Raw genomic sequence first — 25,834 nt, forward strand, 5'->3', positions numbered from 1 at the left:
TTTCTTTAACAAGTAAAAAAACAATAATTATGGCCCATAAAATTTCTTGAATTTGTCGACAAATATTTACTTATTTTGTCAAAATTTTCCACATTTCTTTGAGTGCATAATTGACAATGCTATTTGCACCCCAGCAAAAAATATTGGAAGTTGTTCCACAAAATTTCTTTTAAGCGCATCCCGGAAACCCCCATCAATTTTTTTCCACATGCAATGCAGTCCTTTTGGACAAGTCCACAAGCATTTCTTTTAAAGCGCATCCCTATCAATTTGTTTCCACTTCCGATGCAGTCCTTTTGAGCAAGTCTTAGAAAGTACGGAATTACTTTCTAAGAAATTTTTAAGTGAAAATTTTGTTAGTTGACCTTTGAAATTTTACAATTTTTTTGATTATTCGTTTGGCTTGAGGTCATGGACTAATGAAAATGCTGGTGTTGTTGTTGTTTTTCATTACTTTTTTATTGAAATGTTGCTGTTCTAGGATATTTCCATAGGTGATGAAAATTAATAAAAATAAAAAATCAATGAATAAGTAAAAAAATAATAAAAAAAATCATCCTCGCTGGGATTTGAACCTGTGCCGTTTGACTTTTTCACTCCCATGGAAGTTCTTTTGAGAAGGTTTTGCAAATCACGATAATTTGTAGTTTTTTTTATATGTGCAAAAAATCATCGAAATCGGTTCAGATTTAGCTATAGCTCCCATATATATGTACCGCCCGATTTTTCTAAATTTTGCCATAAAACCCTTATTTATCAACCGATCTTACTAAAAGTTGGCTAGATCCAGTCATATATAGTACTAACAATATGTGCAAAATTTCATCGAAATCGGTTCAGATGTAGATATAGCTCCCATATATGTATCACCCGATTTTGAAAAATTCGGCCCTAATAACCTTATGTTTGACCATACAGGGGGCTAATCACGGCACTCGATATCGAATTCATAATCGTATCGAAAAAATTGTCGATACGATTAAAAGTTTGGATCACGGCATTCGATCGAAATTTGATGCAATTTCTCTAGCATTGCCAACAGCAAAAAACGAAGCAGAACAAGATGAAATGACAAAATTAAGTTAGCGACACAAAATAGAATGTAGAAAAACACATGTTTTTGAAGATTTCAAAGTAAAAAGTAAATTGTATTGCATTATATCTTATGGACCAATATTTTTACATTCCTCCGAATTCCTTCCTACTTGGAGGATTAGATGAATATAAAATAATTCGGCGACAAATAAGGAATAAAAGGGCACATTGTTATTGGTGTAAGTACATGGGTTTGAAATGGTGTGCACTGTTAGAATGTCACCTTTTTACAGGCTCAATGGACGATTTCGGCTGACGAAGGAGGCGAAATAGAAAATAATTTTTGCTGGCATGTCAACGTCAATTCTATCGCTTTACAATTGTCTGCCGTCTTAAAGCATTTTTCCAGTGGAAGCCTTCATCATTCACTATTCTTACAAGGTGGTCCAAAAGCGTTATGTTGTCACGGAATGGTACGGTAATTGGTTGATCACAATCTCTTGGATACCGATCTAGCATATGCACTTTACATATGGTTCTCCGCCAAGCTAGGATGCTCGCTCCCGAACTCGACTATGACCAATTTTTGTTTAACATTTATTGGAGTTGCATTAGTCCTAAATATTCAAAATATGTTCATTATAACATATGTAAATTTACTACAAACTAGCAACAATTCGAACTAAAACTAATATATTTACTATTCCTATATGGCGAAAACAATGTAAAAAACAAGTGAAAAATGTTTTACGATTGCAATTTACCAATCGAAAAAATTGTCGATCAAAAAAACTCGATATCGACTACCGTGATCCGAAAAATTTAGATTTCGATCAAAAGTTCTCGATATCGAATGTCGTGATTAGCCCCCAGGCCTCATTTCTTAACTGATCTTACTCAAATTTTGCACAAGGTAACATTTTGTGGTATTAATCAAACCAGCAAAATATTATGCAAATTGGTTCAGATTTAGATATAGCTTCCATATATATATGCATCGCCCGATTTTCCCAAATTTGACCATAGTACTCTTATTTATTAAACAATGTTACTCAAATTTCAAATTTTGATGTACTAGCCGATCGTTCTTATACGTACTTGTAGCTCTTACATAAGAATATTGCTCGATTTTTACAAATTTGTATTTATTACCCACACTAATTTAACGATTTTCTCTTTTTTAATAATGGGCTCAATATTAGTGGCATACTAACTCCGTAGGCGCAATATCAACACAGCCAGTGTTGCTAGATGTAGGGGAAATTCCCTATAAGTAGGGGTTTTCTAATATATAGCGTCTTGTAGGGACGTAGGGCCACAATGTAGGACATTTTCACTCATCACATTTTGTAATAATTTTTACATTTTGGTGGCTCTAGAGGAGGAAATTAGAAGCCGGCAAGGCTTGATCTTTAACAATGTGTGGTAAACTTTATTCCTGTAGAGAATTTTGTCAACATTTTATTTCTATAGAACATTTTGTCAAAATTGTATTTCTATAGAAATTTTTTTCAAAATATTATTTCTATAAAAATTTTTCTCAAAATTTTATTGCTGTGGAATTTTGTCTCAAAATTTTATTTCTGTGGAATTTTGTCTCAAAATTTTATTTCTATAGAATTATTGTCAAAATTTTATTTCTATAGAAAAATTTCTCACAAAAATTTGTTTATAGAAACTTTTTCCAAAATATTATTTTTATAAAGATTTAACAAAAAAGTTTACTAATTTGGGTAAAATTCTACCAACTGTGGCAACCGTGGTGGTAATACAAATTTATATTCTAAGTTTTATACGTTGCATATTCATGTTTTATGATAATAAAGTACTTAGAACCATTTTTGTTTTGTAATTTTTTTTTTTTTTTAAATTTAACGAAAAATATAGTAGGGAAAATTGTTTGGGAATGTATGGGATAGTAGGGAACTTTGTAGGGTAAACCGAACATTTTCCCTTGCAACATTGACTATGAGCTATAGTCAGATTGACACAAAGCACCCATAGACATGTACCCCTTAATTTTCTTAAATATGCAACTGCGGTTTATCTCCCAGACCTATATGTTACCCCACAAATGCTTATGATTACTAATTCTGTAATGGTGGTTTACTTTACTTACTTCTTTTTCATTCATAATAATCTCAGGAAGTAGTTAGAATGCCATGTCGTGGTCTCACATCACAAACATTTGTATAGACGTTTCGATGCATCGTGTTCAATGGCGTTTGTGGCAGAGTGTGCTAAGGCGTTCAGACCCAGGTTCAACCCCCGGTGAAAGCGAAGTAGTTTTTCAATTTGTAAAAATTATATAATAAGAAAATAAAAGTGTAACCAAAAATACTGACAAAAATAAAAAGTGAAATTGGAAAAAAATGTATTTTTTAGTTTTTTAAATTTGTTCATCCAAATGAACTTCGAAGGCACATCTTCTTAAGCAATGCAAAGGATCCAAAAATGGAGTACTTCCGTCCTATGACTAGCCCATGTAAAATTCATTGCAGATGATCCAAGTTTGCACTACTTCCGGATCACAAATTGTGGATCCAAACTACTTTTCTGAAAGCTCTTTTTTTGCTGGGACATCTTGTCTTTGCTCATCAATTTTTGTAAAATTAAATTATTCCCACATTATGTGTAAAAATCAAGTTATATGATTTTACTTATCACGCCAATTTTTTTCGTTTTAAATTTTTGATTCGAAAACTTCAAAATTTCCTCCCCCCACAGGAATTTCCTAGCCCCGCCAATGGTAACGCCGATAAATTGAAAAATTCATTTATTTCTTTACATTTGTTTGTACTATTTGATGTCACATTTACATATATATTTTTTTTTAGCCCTTTATTAAACGTATTTAAATATAAAATCTAAGTCTAATCATTGATTTGTTTTTCTTCATTTTCAGAAAAAGATCCTGAGGTTGTGAAATCAAATAATCAATATGCTACACTAGAAAGCCTAAATAAATTTACAAACTATTCGGTCTGGGTATTGGCATACACCAAAGTAGGTGATGGTGTTAGGACCAAACCATTTTATTGCCGAACTCATGAGGATGGTAAGTCCACAATCTATGACAGATTTTAATTGAGAATTAAAAAATTTTGTTGCATTTGTAACTCTAGTACCCTCAGCACCGTATTCCATTAAAGCCATACCTGCATCAAGTACAAAGATTATCATTTCATGGTTGCCGCCGGAATATCCAAATGGAGATATAGTAAGTATACAAATTAAACTTTGATCCGAAAGCAAGTTTGGAATCATTTAAATAATGCTATTAAAAAAAACAATGGCTTTCTTTTTACTATAGGATCAATGTCGTATTTTTTTCTTTGAGTGTAACTAGCTTTGATCCCAAAAAAAATATTTACTTTCTTAATCTCTTAGATTGGTTACACCTTCTATATGTCGATGTTGGAGGGAGGTCGTGAAGAAGGCACCCACAAACGTATTTTGGGCCCCTATGTGGAAATGCATGAGACCCAACGTACCCAAGAGTCAGCCACTTATCAATTCTGGCTTACGGCTTCAACGAAAGTGGGAGAGGGTGAAAAAACCGATGTCGTTACTGTACCCCCCAATAATAAGGTTCCCGCTCGTATTGTCTCCTTCAGTCAACGTGTAATCACACCCTGGAAAGAAAATTTAGAACTAACTTGCCGCAAGGTGGGCTCTCCAGCCCCCGTTACCATATGGCGTTTGGATGGCCATAATCTGGAGACAAGTGCTCGCAAAACTATTGCCAAAAATGGAACCCTAAATATACGCGAAGTACAAGCTACCGATGCTGGCAATTACACCTGCAGTGTAGAGAACACTTGGGGTAAAGATGAAATAGTCTATAGTGTTGTGGTAAAGGTTCCGCCCGAGGCACCCAACCTTACCGTGATAAGCGCTTACTCGGATAGTCTAATGTTGGAGTGGTCGGATAATAGTAATGGTGGTAGCCCCATATTGGGCTATGTCATCAACTATAAAAGGGACAATGGTGATTGGGAAGAACTGCAAGTCGATGCCAAATCATATTCACATCTCTTGAGTAATCTATGGTGTGGGACACGTTATCAATTGTATATCACGGCTTTCAATAAAATCGGTACAGGTCTGCCATGCGATATTGTCAATACCCATACCAAGGGCAATGCACCGGTTCAGCCTAAACATTCGCAAATGATTACAAATAATTCGACCAGTGTTACCTGTTGGCTGGACTCTTGGGGTGATGGAGGTTGTGGAATATTATATTTTATGATTGAATCAAGGATATATGGAAGGTAAGATGCACACTGGAATGAAATAGTTTTAAAATAATCTCAAACAATTACTTTAGTCACGAAAATTGCTGGAAAGAAAGAAATTAATTGATGCAATTAATTATACCCTCCACCATAGGAGGGGGATATATTATCTTTGTCATTCCGTTTCTAACACATCCAAATATTGCTCTAAGACCCCATAAAGTATATATATTCTGGGTCGTGGTGAAATTCTGAGTCGATCTGAGCATATCCGTCCGTCCGTCTGTTGAAATCACGCTAACTTCCGAACGAAACAATCTATCGACTTGAAACTTGGCACAAGTAGTTGTTATTGATGTAGGTCGGATGGTATTGCAAATGGGCCATATCGGTCCACTGAAACTATGGGTACATGGCGTTGGTATATGGTTTCTAACAACCATGCAAAAATTGGTCCACATCGGTCCATAATTATATATAGCCCCCATATAAACCAATCCCCAGATTTGGCTTGAGGAGACTCAAAGAGAAGCAAATTTCATCCGATCTTGCTGAAATTTGGTACACGATGTTGGTAATTGGTCTCTAACAACCATGCAAAAATTGGTCCACATCGGTCCATAATTATATGTATCCCCCATATAAACCGATCCCATGATTTGGCTTGTGGAGCCTCTAACAGAAGCATATTTCATCCGATCCGGCTGAAATTTGGTACATGGTGTTGGTATATGGTCTCTAACAACCATGCAAAAATTGGTCCACATCGGTCCATAATTATATATAGCCCCCATATAAACCGATCCCCAGATTTGGCTTGCGGAGCCTAAAAAAGAAGCAAATTTCATCCGATCCGGCTGAAATTTGGTACATGGTGTTGGTATATGGTCTCTAACAACCATGCAAAAATTGGTCCACATCGGTCCATAATTATATATAGCCCCCCATATAAACCGATCCCCAGATTTGGCTTGCGGAGCCACAAAGGGAAGAAAATTTCATCCGATCCGGCTGAAATTTGGTACATGATATTGGTATATGGTCTCCAACAACCATGCAAAAATTGGTCCACATCGGTTCATAATTATATATAGCCCTCATATAAACCGATCCCCAGATTTGGCTTGCGAAGTCTCCAAGAGAAGCAAATTTCATCCAATCCGGTTGTAATTTGGAACATGGTGATAGTATATGATCTTTAACAACCGTGCCAGAATTGGTCCATATCGGTTCATAATTATATATAGCCCCCATATAAAACATTATCTAGATTTGACCTCCGGAGCCTCTTGGAGGAGCAAAATTCATCCGATCCGGTTCAAATTAGGAACGTAGTGTTAGTATATGGTCGCTAAGGACCATACCAAAATTGGTCCAATCACACAAAAATTGGTCCATATCGGTTTATAATCATGGTTGCCACTAGAGCCAAAAATAATCTACCAAAATTTTATTTCTATAGAAAATTTTGTCAAAATTCTATTTGTAGAGAAAATTTTGTTAAAATTTTATTCCGTTCATAATAAAATTTTCATCATTGCTAAAATTTTATTTCTATAGAAAATTTTGTCAAAATTTTATTTCTTAGAAAATTTTGTTCAAATTTTATTCGGTTCATAATCAGGTTGCCACTCGAGCCACAAATAATCTACCAAGATTTTATTTCTATAGAAAAATTTGTCAAAAGTTTATTTCTATAGAAAATTTTGTCAAAAGTTTATTTCTATAGAAAATTTTGTTAAAATTTTATTGCTGTAGAAATTCTTGTCAAAATTTTCTTTCTATAGAAAATTTTGTGAAAATTTTTATTTCTATAGAAAATTTTGTGAAAATTTTATTTCTATAGAAAATTTTGATATAATTTTATTTCTGTAGAAAATTTTGTCAAAATTTTATGTCTACTTTGTCAAACTGAATTATATACGTATTGGATCGATCTTTTTTGATTTAATATATACCACGTATGGACTTACATACAATTTAGAAGATGGTGTTAGGAGGTGTTAAGATACCTTGCCATCGGCAAGCGTTACCGCAACTTCAGTAATTCGATTGTGGAATGCAGTGTTTAGAAGAAGTTTCTACGCAATCCATGATGGAGGGTACATAAGCTTCGGCCTGGCCGAACTTACGGCCGTATATACTTGTTTAATATTTAATTAATCTTAGTTTATTTAATCGATCTTATTTCTTTCAACTCAATTAAGATTTCAATTGAAAATATATTTGTGACATTTTGTGTAAAATAAATATCAATTACTTGCTAAAACTTAATTGGGTTTGGTATATATTTTTTTTACTTTGAACTAATTTTCATGTTAGCCTGGTATTGAAGCGATTTATTTTCAAATGAATGATTCTATATATAGCGATATATGTTTCTACACAGAAACAAATATCGCTAAAATATTTCCAATTAATAACTTGAATGACTCTCAACACGTATGTTAATGAATGAAATAATACTATAAAATTTTTAATCAAAGTAAAAAGAAATTTAACTTAAGAAAATAATTGAAAGTTTTCACGTTTTTAATAAGCACGTTAATAGTTAAAATAAAAAAAAGTAATTGAAATTTTTGATCGCAAATAATTAGCTCTTATATTATAATATTATAGGGTAAGTGCAACAAATGTGGTAACATACAGGCTGGTAATGTGGTATCCCAGCAAAAAAACCTACTGAATTTTCAGCAGCTTTGTAAGGAAAGTCAATCAGCGCTTACCTTTGCGATGAATTCACTTATGAATTTATAAGGACATGTTCCACTTAAATGTGTTTCTTCTTTGTATGAATTTCTGCGCTCGCAGAAGCACAAAACTTTGGTTAGGAAATCATTATTTCTGCGCATACAAGTGCACATAATTACTTCGATGAAATATTAGACCCTTAAAAGCGCTTTGGTAGCCGCATTCAAAAATATATGAAATGAGCACACTTTTTAACTGGCTTCATATTTAGTTATAATTATATTTTATTTATAAACAAGTATATACAGCAGTAACTGGCTTCATATTTTGTTATAATTATATATTTTATTTATAAACAAGTATATACAGCAGTAAGTTTGGCCGGGCCGAATCTTAAATACCCACCACCATGAATCAAATATAATAATTTACTTTGAAAACTTTTCGTCATAGCGGGTTACTTGATAATATATAGCATTTTAGGGGGTTTGATGACAAATTTTCTCCCAAGCAAATCAGTTCAACCAGTACGCTTCCCGAAGAAAAAATGTAAAGATTATTCCTATGAAGACCAGATCAGATTCTGGATTTATGAGAACCAATTTTGCTTGAGTTTTAGAGAAATCATAAACACATCGTGATGAAATAACGCCTTGTTTTGAAATCTTAAATCTGTAGATTTTTTCCGCCATTATTTAAATGAATACGATGAGTATAATCTGTAAATTTTACTTTAAATTTTAAGCAATTTTCATGATCAGTGCGCCCGCTATACTCTGAAAGAGTAACGAAATTTTAGACAAGCAAAGTTTTCTTTTGACACAAATTTTAGAGACAATCGTTGAATCGCTTATCAAAAATTCGGATTATTTTGCTCTAAACGAAAATACTTTATACGAAAGGGGAATTTCGTTTGTATAAAATTTCATTCCGGAGGAAAATATTTTTTCTTTGGGTGTACTCTCAATAAGTTAAATCGGTCTGTATCGATACCTTGCCAAATGGACCGGTAAAAATAAATGCGATACAGATTTATGAGGGTCTAAAATTCCAGTATATTTACATTTTTGTGCAAATCGGATAAAAACTACAGTTTCTACACCCTCAAAAAAAATCGCTTCTTTAACATATGTTCCAAACATATTTTGCAGGAAGCACATATATTATTGGATACTGCCGAAACATTAATATGTTTGTTTTATGTGAACATATTATATGTTTGGAAGCATTTTGAGCCCAAAAATATTATATGCTTGGAAGAATTTTTCCCAAACACGATTGTGCTCATTCCCTAACATACTCGTTATTTTCACTTCCACGAAATATTTTAATTCTTGGCACCTTTTTCTGTAATACAAATAATGTTGAAGAAATTATTCACTTTTATAATTTTTTAAATTTTACCTTTCGCCTGCACGAAGAATCGAACCGAGTACCATACAGTTTGTAAGCCAACACACTATCCACTGGGCTACGTAGCTGTCATGGTCACCAGCAGATAATTATCGTTATAAGTTACATTTATATAGCATAGTTTGCAGCGCCCACGAGCCCATGCAAACATAACATTATTTAACAGAAACATACATTTGTTTGCCACGTGGAGCAGTGGTTAGCATGTCTGCCTTGCATGCAAAGGGTCGTGGGTTCAATCCCTGCTCCGACCGAACACTTTTTTTTTTTTTTTTAATTTACACATTTATATTTATACTATATTAAATTTTTATAATGAAACTTCGAAATGTGGGTTATTAAAGATTTATAGTCATTAACAGTGCTTGATATAAACGAAATTGACTGATTTTTGGATAAAATATTATTTTTTTATTGCAAAACTAACAATTTTGCAACAAAAAACTGTTTTTGGTACAAAACTTTAAAATTTGGAAGGAATTCAAAAACTAACAAAAGAAGAACGTGGAGTCGAGTATAAACATACATAAATAATTTTATAATATAAACATAAATTTATTTAGGCGTGAACAGTTTTTTACTAGTATTTAACACCATCGGTCTAAAATGCCTTTTATTTTTCTTTAATAATTCATTTTAAAGAAAATAAACTTTTTAAATTGTTTTAGCTGCAAAACTCGAACTTAATGCCCGCTTTTATATTTGAAGGTGTCCGTCAACTCCTCTTGGACTACTTATTAATAAAGAGGAACTAAACTTTGTTTTTATACATTTTACTGTGTAATTGTTCACTATTTCCTCCTTATTTCATTTTACTGTCCCAACTATAAAAAGAGTATAGTGCCCTTTCGTTATTTTTATGAAGACCCCTGATTTCTTTTAACGAACCAAGAAAAAAATTGTGCCCATAATGCCAAAATGATAAACAAAACACATGTCCACACATACATAAAATGCTGCTCTCAAGGCGAAAACACAGGCTTTTTTTCAAATGTCTATTCTCTTGGTTCCGAATGTCCATTCTCTTTATTCAAATTAAATAATATTTAGACTTAGCATATCAAATGTGTGGCCTTATCATAAAACAGTTTTCCGAAACAACATACCAGCGGTTTCACAGTTGATATCTTTCGTCAACTCTCCCGGTTTCCATCTCTATTTCTTTCTCTATACTCTCTCTGTCGCTTTGGATAAAATATCACAACATATGTATGTTTAGTCGAAATTTGTAAATTTATATATGTTTGCATTCACACATATGATTTTTATGAAACATTTATGCCCCAAACATAATATATTCTAACATATTAACATAGATGTCCCAAACATTTAGTGTTAGTTTAGGAACATTACATGTTTGCACTTAAATATATTGTGTTTTAAAATTGTGCCCGAAACACACTTTGTTTATATCGGAACATATGAAAAACATATTTTTCTAAGAGTGTAGAAGCCTAAGGAGTTTAATCTGGAGATCGGTCTATGTGGAGGCTATACTAACACATGGGTCTACACACACACCATATTCGGCTGACCTATTTGTGGTCAGCCGGATTCCAGAAGTCCTAGAAATAAATTCGGGAGTTAGGTCTATATGGGGGCTATACCAAAATATGGACCAATACTCACCACCTCTTAATGTTCCTCAAATACCTCTAGAAATCCACTTTCAGACGAATTGGGTGAAAACTACGAATTCTAGAAGCCAAAGAAGTCAAATCGGGAGATCAGTCTATATAGGGGCTAACTTAAGCAGTTCCGAAAAAGACCAATGGGATCGTGGCGAAAATGAGCATGGCAACGATTTTTCGTAAGAAGATATTATTCTGTCAGTCTTGTTAAGCCAAAATCTTGAAAATTTTGGTATAATACACAGTAGTATTAATCAAATTGAAGAAGTAGAAATTATAGTATCAAATAGGTTGGCAATTGAGCTGTTTGGAAGAGCTATTTCGTGTACTGAACATAAAAAGTGACTGACAAAAATATTTTCTTTAAAGGAATTCAAAAGAAAGGCAGAAAAACTACTCCGCATTTACCCTAAATCAATTGCATGCTTTATGAACTAAAATAAAATTTTATTTAAGGACATGGGTCGAAATTATATCTGTCCAGACTAGCGAGGTTATACTGTAATTAATAAATAAATGAAACTACCATATATAATTGATTGTTTTTGTTACGATCAAAATCAATTAAATTTTTAATAAATGAACTAAAAAATGAATTGAAATTGCCGCAGAAATCAATTAGTTTTTTAATCAAGTATATGCTTGTTATTTCTAATTAATTCCATAATTGATATTATCATTTTTCTTTAATTAAGCAATTTCAATTAAAACATTAATTTGAATAATTAATATGGTTACTGAATCACATTTTTTTCTGTGTACCCACATTAATTGCTTAATTTAAATTAGTACATTGATTTCTACAATTAAGCGTTGATTCGATAAAAATTTTTATTGATTCACTCAGTTTCTTGACTTTAAGACTAATAGAAATTTTATTTACATATTTTTTCAAAGTCAATCCAATTTTAATTAATTTGTTTTCATAAATATTTCTTCAAAATTGTTGGTCAACCATAGACGAAATGAAGTTTAATATATGTTTCTATTTTTCTTTTTCTCATCCTATTAGATCTACATGGAATGTAGTATCCAATCATATTCCATCAACGGAGCGTATTTATACGGTTAGTGATTTACAACCAGGTACCAAGTACCAATTGAAGGTGACAGCTTATAATAATGCAGGTTCGACAACTGCAATGTACAACTTCACAACATTATCATCGCAAGGCGGTGGTGGATGTAAGTAAAGAAATCAAAAAAAATCGTAAACAATTAAATTTTATGCTCTATGAAGGAAATTTAATCTTCATAATTACTATGAAATATTTCGTACTATTAATGAATATTTTGCCTATTTTCTACGAAACCTTTTCGTGGTTGTTATGAAAAAGTTTCGTACTTTTTATGAACATTTTTCCACTTTGCCAAGTTTATCCAGAATATACACACAAACGCTATTTTGTTTTCTTCATTAAAAAGTAAAAGTACTTCATTAACAGGTTGGCTGATAAGTCCCCGGTCTGACACATAGATGGCGTTGCTAGTATTAAATGCATATTATTTTTATATAGTACCAACCTTCAAATGATTCGTGTCAAAATTTGACGTCTGTAAGTCAATTAGTTTGCGAGATAGAGCGTCTTTTGTGAAGCAATTTTTGTTATTGTGAAAAAAATGGAAAAAAGGAGAAGGGAAAAAATACGGTGGAAGCAAAAACTTGGCTTGATAATGAGTTTCCGGACTCTGCCCCAGGGAAATCAATAATAATTGATTGGTATGCAAAATTCAAGCGTGGTGAAATGAGCACGGAGGACGGTGAACGCAGTGGACGCCCGAAAGAGGTGGTTACCGACGAAAACATCAAAAAAATCCACAAAATGATTTTGAATGGCCGTAAAATGAAGTAAAATTAAGGCCTTAAAGATATCAAAGGAACGTGTTGCAAGCTCTGTGCAAAATGGGTGCCGCGCGAGCTCACATTTGACCAATAACAACAACGTGTTGATGATTCTGAGCGGTGTTTGCAGCTGTTAACTCGTAATGCACCCGAGTTTTTCCGTCGACATGTAACAATTGATGAAACATACCTCCATCACTAATCGACAGTCGGCTGAGTGGACAGCGACCGGTGAACCGTCTCCGAAGCATGGAAAGACTCAAAAGTCCGCTGGCAAAGTAATGGCCTCTGTTTTTTGGCATGCGCATGGAATAATTTTTATCGATTATCTTGAGAAGGGAAAAACCACCAACAGTGACTACTATATGGCGTTATTGGAGCGTTTGAAGGTCGTAATCGCGGCAAAACGGACCCATATGAAGAAGAAACAAGTATATACAGCCGTAAGTTCGGCCAGGCCGAAGCTTATGTACCATCCATCATGGATTGCGTAGAAACTTCTTCTAAACACTGCCATCCACAATCGAATTACTTATGTTGTGGTAACGCTTGCCGATGGCAAGGTATCTTAAAACCTCCTAACACCATCTTCTAAATTGTATGTAAGTCCATACGTGGTATATATTAAATCAGATAAGATCGATCCAATACGTATATAATTCAAAGTTTGACAAAGTAGACATAAAATTTTGACACGATTTTCTACAGAAATAAAATTTTAACAAAATTTTCTATAGAAATAAAATTTTCACAAAATTGTCTATAGAAATAAAAATTTTGACAAAATATTCTATAGAAATAAAATATTGACAAAAATTTCTACAGAAATAAAATTTTAACAAAATTTTCTATAGAAATAAAATCTTGGTAGATTATTTGTGGCTCGAGTGGCAACCATGATTATGAACCGAATAAAATTTGAATACTATTTTCTATAGAAATACAATTTTGACAAAATTTTCTATAGAAATAAAATTTTGAAAATGATGAAAATTTTATTATGAACCGAATAAAATTTTGACAAAATTTTCTATAGAAATAAAATTTTGACAAAATTTTCTATAGAAATAAAATTTTGGTAGATTATTTTTGGCTCTAGTGGCAACCATGATTATGAACCGATATGGACCAATTTTTGTGTGTTTGGACCAATTTTGGTATGGTTGTTAGCGACCATATACTAACACCACGTTCCTAATTTGAACCGGATCGGATGAATTTTGCTCTTCCAAGAGGCTCCGGAGGTCAAATCTGGAGAACGTTTTATATGGGGGCTATATATAATTATGGACCGACATGGACCATTTCTAGCACGGTTGTTAGAGACCATATACCAATACCATGTACCAAATTTCAGCCGGATCGGATGCAATTTGCTCCTCTTTGAGGCTTCGCAAGCCAAATCTGGAGATCGGTTTATATGGGGTCTATATATAATTATGGACCGATGTAGACCAATTTTTGCATGGTTGTTAGAGACCATATACCAACATCATGTACCAAATTTCAGCCGGATCGGATGAAATTTGGTTCTCTTTGAGGTTCCTCAAGCCAAATCTGGGGATCGGTTTATATGGGGGCTATATATAATTACGGACCGATGTGGACCAATTTTTGCATGATTGGTAGAGACCATATACCAACACCATGTACCAAATTTCAGCCGGATCGGATGAAATATGCTTCTCTTAGAGGCTCCACAAGCCAAATCTGGGGATCGGTTTATATGGGGGCTATATATAATTAAGGATCGATATGGACCAATTTTTGCATGGTTGTTAGATACCATATACCAACAACATGTACCAAATTTCAGCCGGATCGGATGAAATTTTCTTCTCTTTGAGGCTCCGCAAGCCAAATCTGGGGATCGGTTTATATGGGGGCTATATATAATTATGGACCGATGTGAACCAATTTTTGCATGGTTGTTAGAGACCATATACCAACACCATACACCAAATTTCAGCGGGATCGGATGAAATATGCTTCTGTTAGAGGCTCCATAAGCCACATCTGAGGGTCCCTTTATATGGGGGCTATACGTAAAAGTGGACCGATATGGCCCATTTCCAATACCATCCGATCTACATCAATAACAACTACTTGTGCCAAGTTTCAAGTCGATAGCTTGTTTCGTTCGGAAGTTAGCGTGATTTCAACAGACGGACGGACGGACATGCTTAGATCGATTTAGAATTTCACCACGACCCAGAATATATATACTTTATGGGGTCTTAGAGCAATATTTCGATGTGTTACAAGCGGAATGACAAAGTTAATATACCCCCATCCTATGATGGAGGGTATAAAAAGTGTTGTTCCACCAAGACAACGCACCGTGCCACAAGTCATTGAGAACGATGGCAAAAATGCATGAAATGGGCTTCGAATTGCTTCCCCACCCACCGTATTCTCCAGATCTGGCCCCCAGCTACTTTTTCTTGTTCTCAGACCTTATAAGGATGCTCGCAGGGAAAAAATTTGGCTGCAATGGGTGATCGCCGAAACTGAGGCCGCCTATTTTGAGGCAAAACCGAAGGAGTACTACTAAAATGGTATCAAAAAATTGGAAGGTCTTTATAATCGTTGTATCGCTCTTGAAGGGAACTATGTTGAATAATAAAAACGAATTTTGACAAAAAAGTGTGTTTTTCTTTGTTAGACCGGGGTCTTATCAGCCAACCTGTTAAAAGTACATTGGAAAAACAATTTTCGTTTTTGAGAAAGAAATGTTTCTTTTGCACATAAAAAAAGATTAGAGACAATCGTTGAATCGTTTTTCGATACGGAGGAATATATGTTTTCATTGGATGCAGTAGTATATAATAGCCACTTTGTTTTGCTATCTGAGGAGAAGAAATCATCATATCAGATGAACCATTCAACTTACAGCTACCCCAAATAATCAATTTCTATATCTATCTTTACAGTTGTTTACAATACCGATTCCAATGCCATGCCCACCATAACCGATAGTCCATTCTATTCGAATTTCAAAGTCCTACTGCCGGTATGCATTTCATTATTTATGTTACTTGGATTAGTGGCAGCTGTACTAATTGTGAGAAAGAAAAGTAAGTTTTGGCCCAAATTAATCGCAAACTAAAATAATTTAACAATTCTTAATTTTCCATTGTGTTTCATTTTAGAAATCAGTAATCAATCACGTTTGGCTTCATCATCCATGTCAGAGACACCATCATTGACTCAATTACAAAATAAACAAAATCGTGATCAACAATATTTGGCAGTTCGCTGTACGCCTAATGTTGGACCACCACGTACCTCGAACTCGAATGATTCTGGAAGTTTTGGCAAAGCCGAAAGTAATGAATATATCGAAGATATCTGTCCATATGCTACATTCCAATTGAATAAACAGCCATACAGTGAGAGTTCATACAGTGGTAATGTGTACAGTGGTCCGTATCATTCAGTGCGTGGATCATTTGTCTATCACGATGTTAAGCCAGATAGTTATCATGTGAGTATTATGGGATTTGGAAATATACATAATTAGTTTCGGAGTTTCGTCTGAAAAATTCAAAACCAAGCAACATTGCGATAAAAGTGGTATTTGTAAACAAGTGGCTTATTTTCTGAAAAACAAAAAACAAGTATATACAGTAGTAAGTTCGAGTTCGGGCCGAATCTTAAATACCCACCATCATTACTCAAATATAATAGTTTCCTTTGAAAACTCTTCGTCGTGGCGGGTTACTTGATAATATATAGAATTTCAGGGGGTTTGATGACAAATATTCTCCCAAGTAGATAAGTTCAACTAGCACGCTTCCTGAAGATAAATTTAAAGATTCTGCCTATGAAGACTAGATCAGATTCTGGATTTATAAGAACCAATTTTATTTGAGTTTTAGAGAAAACATAAACATAACATATCGTATAATTGATGAAAGAAAACCTTGATTTGAAATCATAAATTTGTATGTTAGATTTTTACCCGCATTATTTAAATGATTACGAGGAGTAAGATCTGAAACTTTTATTTTAAGTTTCATGAAATTTTTAAGATCAGTGCGCCTGCTATACCTTCAAGAAGTGAAATCATTCTATATCGATGCCTTACCAAATGGACCGGCAAAAATAAATGCGATACAGATTTTTGAGGGTCTAAGATACCAGTATATTTACATTTTCGGGCAAATCGGATAAAAACTACGGGGCTATACCAAAAAATGTCTCGATACACACCATATTCGGCTGACATATTTGTGGTCCTAAAATACCTCTAGGTTTGCAATTTCAGGCAAAGTGGATAAAAACTACAGATTCTAGCAGTCCAAGAAATTAAATCGGGAGATCGGTCTATATGGGGGCATGGACCGATACGGACCATTTTCGACACACCCCTTTATGGTCCAAAAATACCCCCAGATTTCCAATTTCAGGCAACTCGAATTGTAAATACAGTTTCTAGACGCCCAAGAAATAAAATCGGGAGATCGGTCTATATGGGGGCTATACCAAAACATGGACCGACACACACCATTTTTAGCACATCTCTTTATGGTCCTAAAACACGTCTAGATTTCCAATTTCAGGCAAATTGGATAAAAACTACGGTTTTTATAAGGTCAAACCCCCAAATCGGGTGGTCGGTTTATATGGGGACTATATCATATATATGGGGACTATATCGGTTTATATGGGGACTACATCAAAACTTGGACCGATATAACACATCTTCGAACTTCACCTGCCTGCAAACAATAAAGGAATATGTGCCAAATTCCAGGACGATAGCGCCATTATTGAAGGCTGTAGCGTGATTACAACAGACAAACAGACGGAAATGTTTATATCGTCTTAGAATTTCTCCCTGATCAAGAATATATATACCCAGCAAAAAAATTTGAAGTTCTTCTAAAAGCACTACTTTAAAAGCGCTTCCAAAAATGTCCTCCCAAAGAAGTTATTTATTTTAGATGCACAAGAAGTTCTTTAAATTCAATTTTTTTAACTCGCTGTTTTCATATTTTTAATGGAAAATTAAAAATTTTTTGTTTCATATAGGTTGGAAATTGATTAAGAATTAATAAAATGGTAAAAATTATTTAATTTTTTCTGAAACAAAATGCCAAATCCGTTCTAGAAATTTTGCGAATTTTTAAAAATATTTGATGCCATACGTTCCACACAAGAGCAGGAATGCATTAAAACTCATAAAAAAAATAAAAACAAGTAAGGAAAGTCTAAAGTCGGGCGGGGCCGACTATATTATACCCTGCACCACTTTGTAGATCTAAATGTTCGATACCATATCACATCCGTCAAATGTGTTGGGGGCTATATATAAAGGTTTGTCCCAAATACATACATTTAAATATCACTCGATCTGGACAGAATTTGATAGACTTCTACAAAATCTTTAGACTTAAAAATTAAGGGCTAATGCTCTAGGGTGGAACACAATGTTAGTAAAAAAACAAGTATATACGGCCGTAAGTTCGGCCAGGCCGAAGCTTATGTACCCTCCATCATGGATTGCGTAGAAACTTCATCTAAACACTGCCATCCACAATCGAATGCCGATGGCAAGGTATCTTAAAACCTCCTAACACCATCTTCTAAATTGTATGTAAGTCCATACGTGGTATATATTAAATCAAAAAAGATCGATCCAATACGTATATAATTCAGTTTGACAAAGTAGACATACAATTTTGACAAAATTTTCTACAGAAATAAAACTTTAACAAAATTTTCTATAGAAATAAAATTTTCACAAAATTTTCTATAGAAATAAAAATCTTGACAAAATTTTCTATAGAAAGAAAATTTTGACAAAAATTTCTACAGAAATAAAATTTTGACAAAATTTTCTATAGAAATAAAATTTTGACAAAATTTTCTATAGAAATAAAATTTTGGTAGATTATTTTTGGCTCTAGTGGCAACCATGATTATGAACCGATATCGACCACGGTTGTTAACGATCATATACTAACACCATGTTCCAAATTACAACCGGATTGGATGAAAACTGCTTCTCTTGGAGACTTCGCAAGCCAAATCTGGGGATCGGTATATATGGGGGCTATATATAATTATGAACCGATGTGGACCAATTTTTGCACGGTTGTTAGAGACCATATACCAATACCATGTACCAAATTTCAGCCGGATCGGATGCAATTTGCTCCTCTTTGAGGCTTCGCAAGCCAAATCTGGAGATCGGTTTATATGGGGTCTATATATAATTATGGGCCGATGTGGACCAATTTTTGCATGGTTGTTAGAGACCATATACCAACATCATGTACCAAATTTCAGCCGGATCGGATGAAATTTGCTTCTCTTTGAGGTTCCGCAAGCCAAATCTGGGGATCGGTTTATATGGGGGCTATATATAATTATGGACCGATGTGAACCAATTTTTGCATGATTGTTAGAGATCATATACCAACACCATGTACCAAATTTCAGCCGGATTGGATGAAATTTGCTTCTCTTTTAGGCTCCGCAAGCCAAATCTGGAGATCGGTTTATATGGGGGCTATATATAATTATGGACCGATGTGGACAAATTTTTGCATGGTTGTTAGAGACCATATACCAACACCATATACCAAATTTCAGCCGGATCGGATGAAATATGCTTCTGTTAGAGGCTCCACAAGCCAAATCTGAGGGTCCATTTATATGGGGGCTATACGTAAAAGTGGACCGATATGGCCCATTTTCAATACCATCCGACCTACATCGATAACAACTACTTGTGCCAAGTTTCAAGTCGATAGCTTGTTTCGTTCAGAAGTTAGCGTGATTTCAACAGACGGACGGACGGACGGACGGACGGACGGACATGCTTAGATCGACTCAGAATTTCACCACGACCCAGAATATATATACTTTATGGGGTCTTAGAGCAATATTTCGATGTGTTACAAACGGAATGACAAAGTTAATATACCCCCATCCTATGATGGAGGGTATAATATGGGAAACGTTTAAATCTGAAGCAATTTTAAGGAAACTTTGAAAACTTTATTTATGATTTATCGCTCGATATATATGTATTAGAAGTTTAGGAAATTTAGAGTCATTTTTACAACTTTTCGACTAAGCAGTGGCGAGTTTACAAGGAAAATGTTGGTATTTTGACCATTTTTGTCGAAATCAGAAAAACATATATATGGGAGCTGTATCTAAATCTGAACCGATTTCAACCAAATTTGGTACGCATAGCAATAATGCTAATTCTACTCGCTGTGCAAAATTTCAACAAAATCGGAGCAAAAAATTGGCCTCTTTGGTCATATGAGTGTAAAGCGACCGAAAGCTATATATTGGAGCTATATCTAAATCTGAACCGATTTCAACCAAATTTGGCACGCATAGCTACAATGCTAATTCTACTCCCTGTGCAAAATTTCAACTAAATCGGAGCAAAAAATTGGCCTCTGTGGTCATATGAGTTTAAATCGGGGGAAAGCTATATATGGGAGCTATATCTAAATCTGAACCGATTTCAACCAACTTTGGTACGCATAGCTACAATGCTAATTCTACTCCCTGTGCAAAATTTCAACCAAATTGGGATAAAACTCTGGCTTCTGGGACCGTATTAGTCCATATCGGGCGAAAGATATATATGGGAGCTATATCTAAATCTGAACCGATTTCAATAAAATTTGACACACTTGACTGTAGTACTAATTGTTCTTGTTGTGCAAAATTTTAAGCAACTTAGGGTAAAACTCTGGCTTCTGGGGCCATATAAGTCCATATCGGGCGAAATATATATATGGGAGCTATATCTAAATCTGAACCGATTTCTTCCAAAATCAATAGGGATCTATTCTGAGCCAAAACACATACTTGTGCCATATTTGAAGTCGATTGGACTAAAACTGCGACCTAGACTTTGATTACAAAAATGTGTTCACGGACAGACGGACAAACGGACATGGCTATATCGACTCAGGAGCCCACCCTGAGCATTTTGCCAAAGACACCATGTGTCTATCTCGTCTCCTTCTGGGTGTTGCAAACATATGCACTAACTTATAATACCCTGTTCCACAGTGTGGAGCAGGGTATAATTATTTATTTATCAAAATATCACAAAATTTCTTAATTTACATGCAAAACACTGAATTCGCATCACACCAGTCCATATCGGGCGAAAGATATACATGGGAGCTATATCTAAATCTGAACCGATTTCAATAAAATTTGGCACACTTGAATCTGAACCGATTTCAATAAAATTTGGCACACTTGACTGTAGTACTACTTGTTCTTGTTGTGCAAAATTTTAAGCAAATTAGGGTAAAACTCTGGCTTCTGGGGCCATATAAGTCCATATAGGGCGAAATATATATATGGGAGCTATATCTAAATCTGAACCGATTTCTTCCAAAATCAATAGGAATCTATTCTGAGCCAAAACACATACTTGTGCCAAATTTGAAGTTGATTGGACTAAAACTGCGACCTAGACTTTGATTACAAAAATGTGTTCACGGACAGACGGACATGGCTATATCGACTCAGGAGCCCACCCTGAGCATTTTTGCCAAAGACACCATGTGTCTATCTCGTCTCCTTCTGGGTGTTGCAAACATATGCACTAACTTATAATACCCTGTTCCACAGTGTGGAGCAGGGTATAATTATCAAAATATCACAAAATTTCTTAATTTACATGCAAAACACTGAATTCGCATCACACCTTAAGAAGTGATGCAACTCCAGTGCAACGGCTGTTAAAATGGTGAACATCCGTCCTATGACAAGCTCATGTTAAATTCATCGCTTCTACGCCAATTTTGCACCACTTCCGAAACCAAAAAGAACATTTTCACTACTTTTTTGGAGACGCTTTCGATATTTCGATGTGTTATAAACGGAATGACAAACTTATTATACCCCCATCACAATTCTATGGTGGTGGGTATAAAAAGTGGTGCAATGGTTAGCATTCCCACCATGCATACAAAGGCTCGTGGGTTCAATTCGCACCATCGCACTCATCGCGCGTCAACCAGGAATGACTTAAAAGGGAAGTTCCACGAACAAGTTAGAGGGGGGGTGTTCCAAATGGAATCCAAGAATGTGGGATATGGATCTGCGGTAATGGATTAAGCGAGGTAAATTGTAAACCTGTATTTTCCTCCGAAATCTCCTTCTGTGTTTAGGGTATTTAGATAATAAAGATTTGAGATTAGAATTCAATATTTCGTCTCATTAATAAGACAAAATAATGTGAATGCACTCAATAACAAGTGAATGAGCCAAGATACCGCTGAACCACTTTCATGCAGCGAGGAATGTTTTTGTCAACCGTTTGAAGGCTATAATTCGTTCCAAAGGTAGCCAATTCGAACAAATCTTCACTCAAATAAAAGTTTACTTGGATCCACAGATTTTGACCTTCCAGTTAGGAGTTTGGCATTGATTCCTAGCCAAAGATGTGGCTTCTTTAACCTTTAACCGGTGAGGTGAAATTTTTTTGCGTAATTTGCGACGTGTGGTAAATTTTACCCCCTCTTTTACATTAATATTTTTTCTGTAAAAAAATGGTTTTTTGTATCATTATTATATTTGTTGATTAGTAAACATTGTATTTAACGAAAATAAAACAATATTTCGAAATATTATATGTTCTTTCAATGATTAACATATACTTTATTTCACACGTCTTTTTTAAAATATATGTAAACGAGTGTTCGAGGTGGTAAATTTTACCACCACGTACCCAGTTAAAGATTAAAATAAGGGCATTCTTAATGGACCTATCTAGCTTTAAACCGAGGATCGATAAAATTAAAATTACGGGAAAGATTTAATCGAATTTTCAATCTTTTTTTTTTTTTTTGTGATGTATTAATAAAACTATTCACGTACAAACAAATGCCAGTTTATAAGTCCAAATTAGAACAAAGACTTCAAAGTAAAAAACAGGGTTTTCAGTATCAAAAACTCATTAAACCAAAGATACAAATTTCTTAAAATAAATCTTAGCCTACATTTGAAGCGCTTTTATCTTAAATCCAAAGATTAATTTAAAGACGATTTCTTCAAACAAAATATGTTTTTCTTAACGCTACATTCGCAATATATATATATATATATATATATATATATATATATATATATATATATATATATATATATATATATATATATATATATATATATATCCAAGTTATATATATCCAAGTTTTCATATAGTTCCCCATATAAACCGACCTCCCGATTTAGGGTATTGGGCTTATAAAAACTGTAGTTTTTATCCAATTTGCCTGAAATTGGAAATTTAGAGGTATTTTAGGACCATCAAAAAGTGTACCGAAAATGGTGCATATAGGTCCATGTTTTGGTATAGCCGCGATATGGTCCGATTTCCCAATTTTGCTTATTGCGCGTCTAGAAAGAGTATTTTCTATCCAATTTACCTGAAATTGGAAATCTAGAGATATTCTAACACCATAACGAGGTGTGCCGAAAATGGGGTGTATCGGTCTATGATTTGATATAGCCCCCATATAGACAGATCTCCCGATCTTACTTCTTGGGCTTCTAGAATCCGTAGTTTTAATCCAATTTACCTGAAATTTGAAATCTGGAGGTATTTATGGACCACAAAAACGTGTGTCGACAATAGTGAGTACCTGTTCATGTTTTGATATAGCCACCATCATTAGCGTAGCTAGACAATTTTCCTAGGGGGGGCTATAGCCCCCTAGCTAAAAATTTATAGACTAAACTTATAGGTTCAATTATTGTTTTATTTCATAAAAAAGAATACAAAAATATACATCAAAATAATATATAATAAAGCAACTAAAAGTAGTTCCACACTTTTTCCAGCAAAAAAAGTGGGATTTGTTTTAAAGGCACAACTTTAAAAGCACTTCCAAAAATGTCCTCACAAAGAAGTTAATTGTATTAACTACACAGGAAGTTTTTTACTTCAGCTTTTTCATATTTTAATGCGTAATTTTTGTTTTCTTTTTTCAAATAGTTTAAAAAAGAGTAAGAATATATAAAATGGTAAAAATTATTCAAACTTTGCCACAAAAATGCTAAATCCATTATAGAAAAATCGATAATTCTTGAAAATATTCAAACAAGCGTTAGAATGCATTAAAAATCATAAAAAAATATAAAAATTAATGTTTCTTGAAGCTCGAGGTCTTTATAAATATTTATATAATTCTAACAAAAGTTCGACCAAAAATCAAATAAAAACCGAATAAATAAAAATTATTTATTTGGGAAAATATCACACAACGATATGGATCACACCGTAAGAAGGGATGCAAATTTATTGCAACGGCTGTTGAAACGGTGGACATTCGTTCTATGACGAGTTCCTATTACATTCATTGCTTCTCCGCCAATTCACCACTTCCGGACCCAAAAATAACATTTTCACTTCTTTTTTGCAGCATTATAAAGATATTAATTTATCAAAGAATAGTTTTAATACCAATTACTATTTTTTAATTAAGATGACTAAACCAGACTAAACAATATAATAAAGGAGCTTTACAGCCTGTTTATGTATGTCGAATGAGCTCTGTGGATCGACTAAAATGGAAACAAACAGCTGAATTTATAACCAAAAAACAGCTGTTTCTATGCATTTCAGTCGATCGATTGAACTCGTTCGACATACAGAAACAGGCTGTTAGTTATTCAACTAAACCATAAGTTCAATCACAGCTCTATTTCATAAATATCAGACTTAAAACATTGCCATCGGCAACTGCTACCACAACCCAAGTAATTCGATTGTGCATGAAAGTCTTTAGCGGAACTTTGTGCGGTTTTATATACTTGTTTATTTTTTATAAAAATGTAAAACCGTAAATAGGTTTTCAAATTCTGGGGGGCGGTAAATTTTTTCTGGGGGGGTCTAAGCCCCCTCCCCAGAGGCCTTCCTACGCTTATGGCCACCATATAGACCGATCTCCAGATTTTACTTCTTGGTCTTCTAGAATCCGTAATTTGTACCCAATTTGCCTGAAATCGGAAATCTAGGACCTTATGCCGAAAATTGTGAGTATCGATGCATTTTTTATATAGCCCTCATATAGACTGATCTGCCGATTTTACTTCTTGGGCTTCTAGAATCCGTAGTTTTAACCCAATTTGCCTGAAATTGGAAATCTAGGGGTATTTTATAACCATCAAAAAGTGTACCGAAAATGGTGCCTATCGGTCCTTGTTTTGGTATAGCCCCCATATCGTCCGATTTCCCGATTTTGCTTCTTGGGCGTCTAGAAAGTTATTTTCTATCCAATTTGCCTGAAATTGGAAATCTAGAGGTATTCTAGGACCATAAAGAGGTGTGCCGAAAATGGGGTATATCGGTCCATGTTTTGATATAGCCACCATATAGACCGATCTCCCGATTATACTTCGTGGGCTTCTAGAATCCGTAGTTTTTACCCAATTTGCCTGAAATTGGAAATCTAGAGGTATTTTATAACCATCAAAAAGTGTACCGAAAATGGTGCCTATCGGTCCTTGTTTTTACTTCTTGTGCTTCTAGAAACCGTAGTTTTTATCTAATTTGCCTGAAATTGGAAATCTAGAGGTATTCTAGGAAAATAAAGAGATGTGCTGAAAAGGGTGATTATCGGTCCATGTTTTGATATAGCCCCCATAAAGACCGATCTCCAGATTTACTTCTTGGGTTTCTAGAATCCGTAGTTCTTATCCAATTTGCCTGAAATTGGAAATCTAGAGATATTCTAGGACCATAAAGGGGTGTGCCGAATATATTGAGTATCGGTACAGTTTTTGATATAGCCATCTTATAAACCGGCCCTCCGATTTGGGGGTCTAGATTCTAGAACTATAATTAAATGTGCTGAATACTGTGTGTATCCTTCCATATTTTGGTATAGCCCCCATATAGACCGATTTCCCGATTTTACTTCTTGTGCTTCTAGAATCCGAAGTTTTTATCCTATTTGCCTGAAATTGGAAATCTAGAG

The 25,834-nt window shown here is 34.4% G+C and overlaps 1 protein-coding gene across 1 annotated transcript in view; it reads left to right on the forward strand.

Annotated features, from left to right (window-relative positions):
- The window catches only part of Dscam4 (Down syndrome cell adhesion molecule 4), a 552,772-nt gene that overhangs the window by 516,239 nt on the left and 10,699 nt on the right, over positions 1 to 25,834 (forward strand). Inside the window, exons 24-29 of the mRNA XM_075303780.1 lie at positions 3,941 to 4,093; positions 4,161 to 4,255; positions 4,426 to 5,312; positions 12,024 to 12,196; positions 15,788 to 15,931; positions 16,007 to 16,341. Coding sequence (XP_075159895.1) covers positions 3,941 to 4,093; positions 4,161 to 4,255; positions 4,426 to 5,312; positions 12,024 to 12,196; positions 15,788 to 15,931; positions 16,007 to 16,341 — 1,787 coding nt within the window. The remainder of the gene's footprint in view (positions 1 to 3,940; positions 4,094 to 4,160; positions 4,256 to 4,425; positions 5,313 to 12,023; positions 12,197 to 15,787; positions 15,932 to 16,006; positions 16,342 to 25,834) is intronic.

Source organism: Haematobia irritans, chromosome 4 (genome assembly GCF_050003625.1).
Source record: "Haematobia irritans isolate KBUSLIRL chromosome 4, ASM5000362v1, whole genome shotgun sequence".
Lineage (NCBI taxonomy): Eukaryota > Metazoa > Arthropoda > Insecta > Diptera > Muscidae > Haematobia > Haematobia irritans.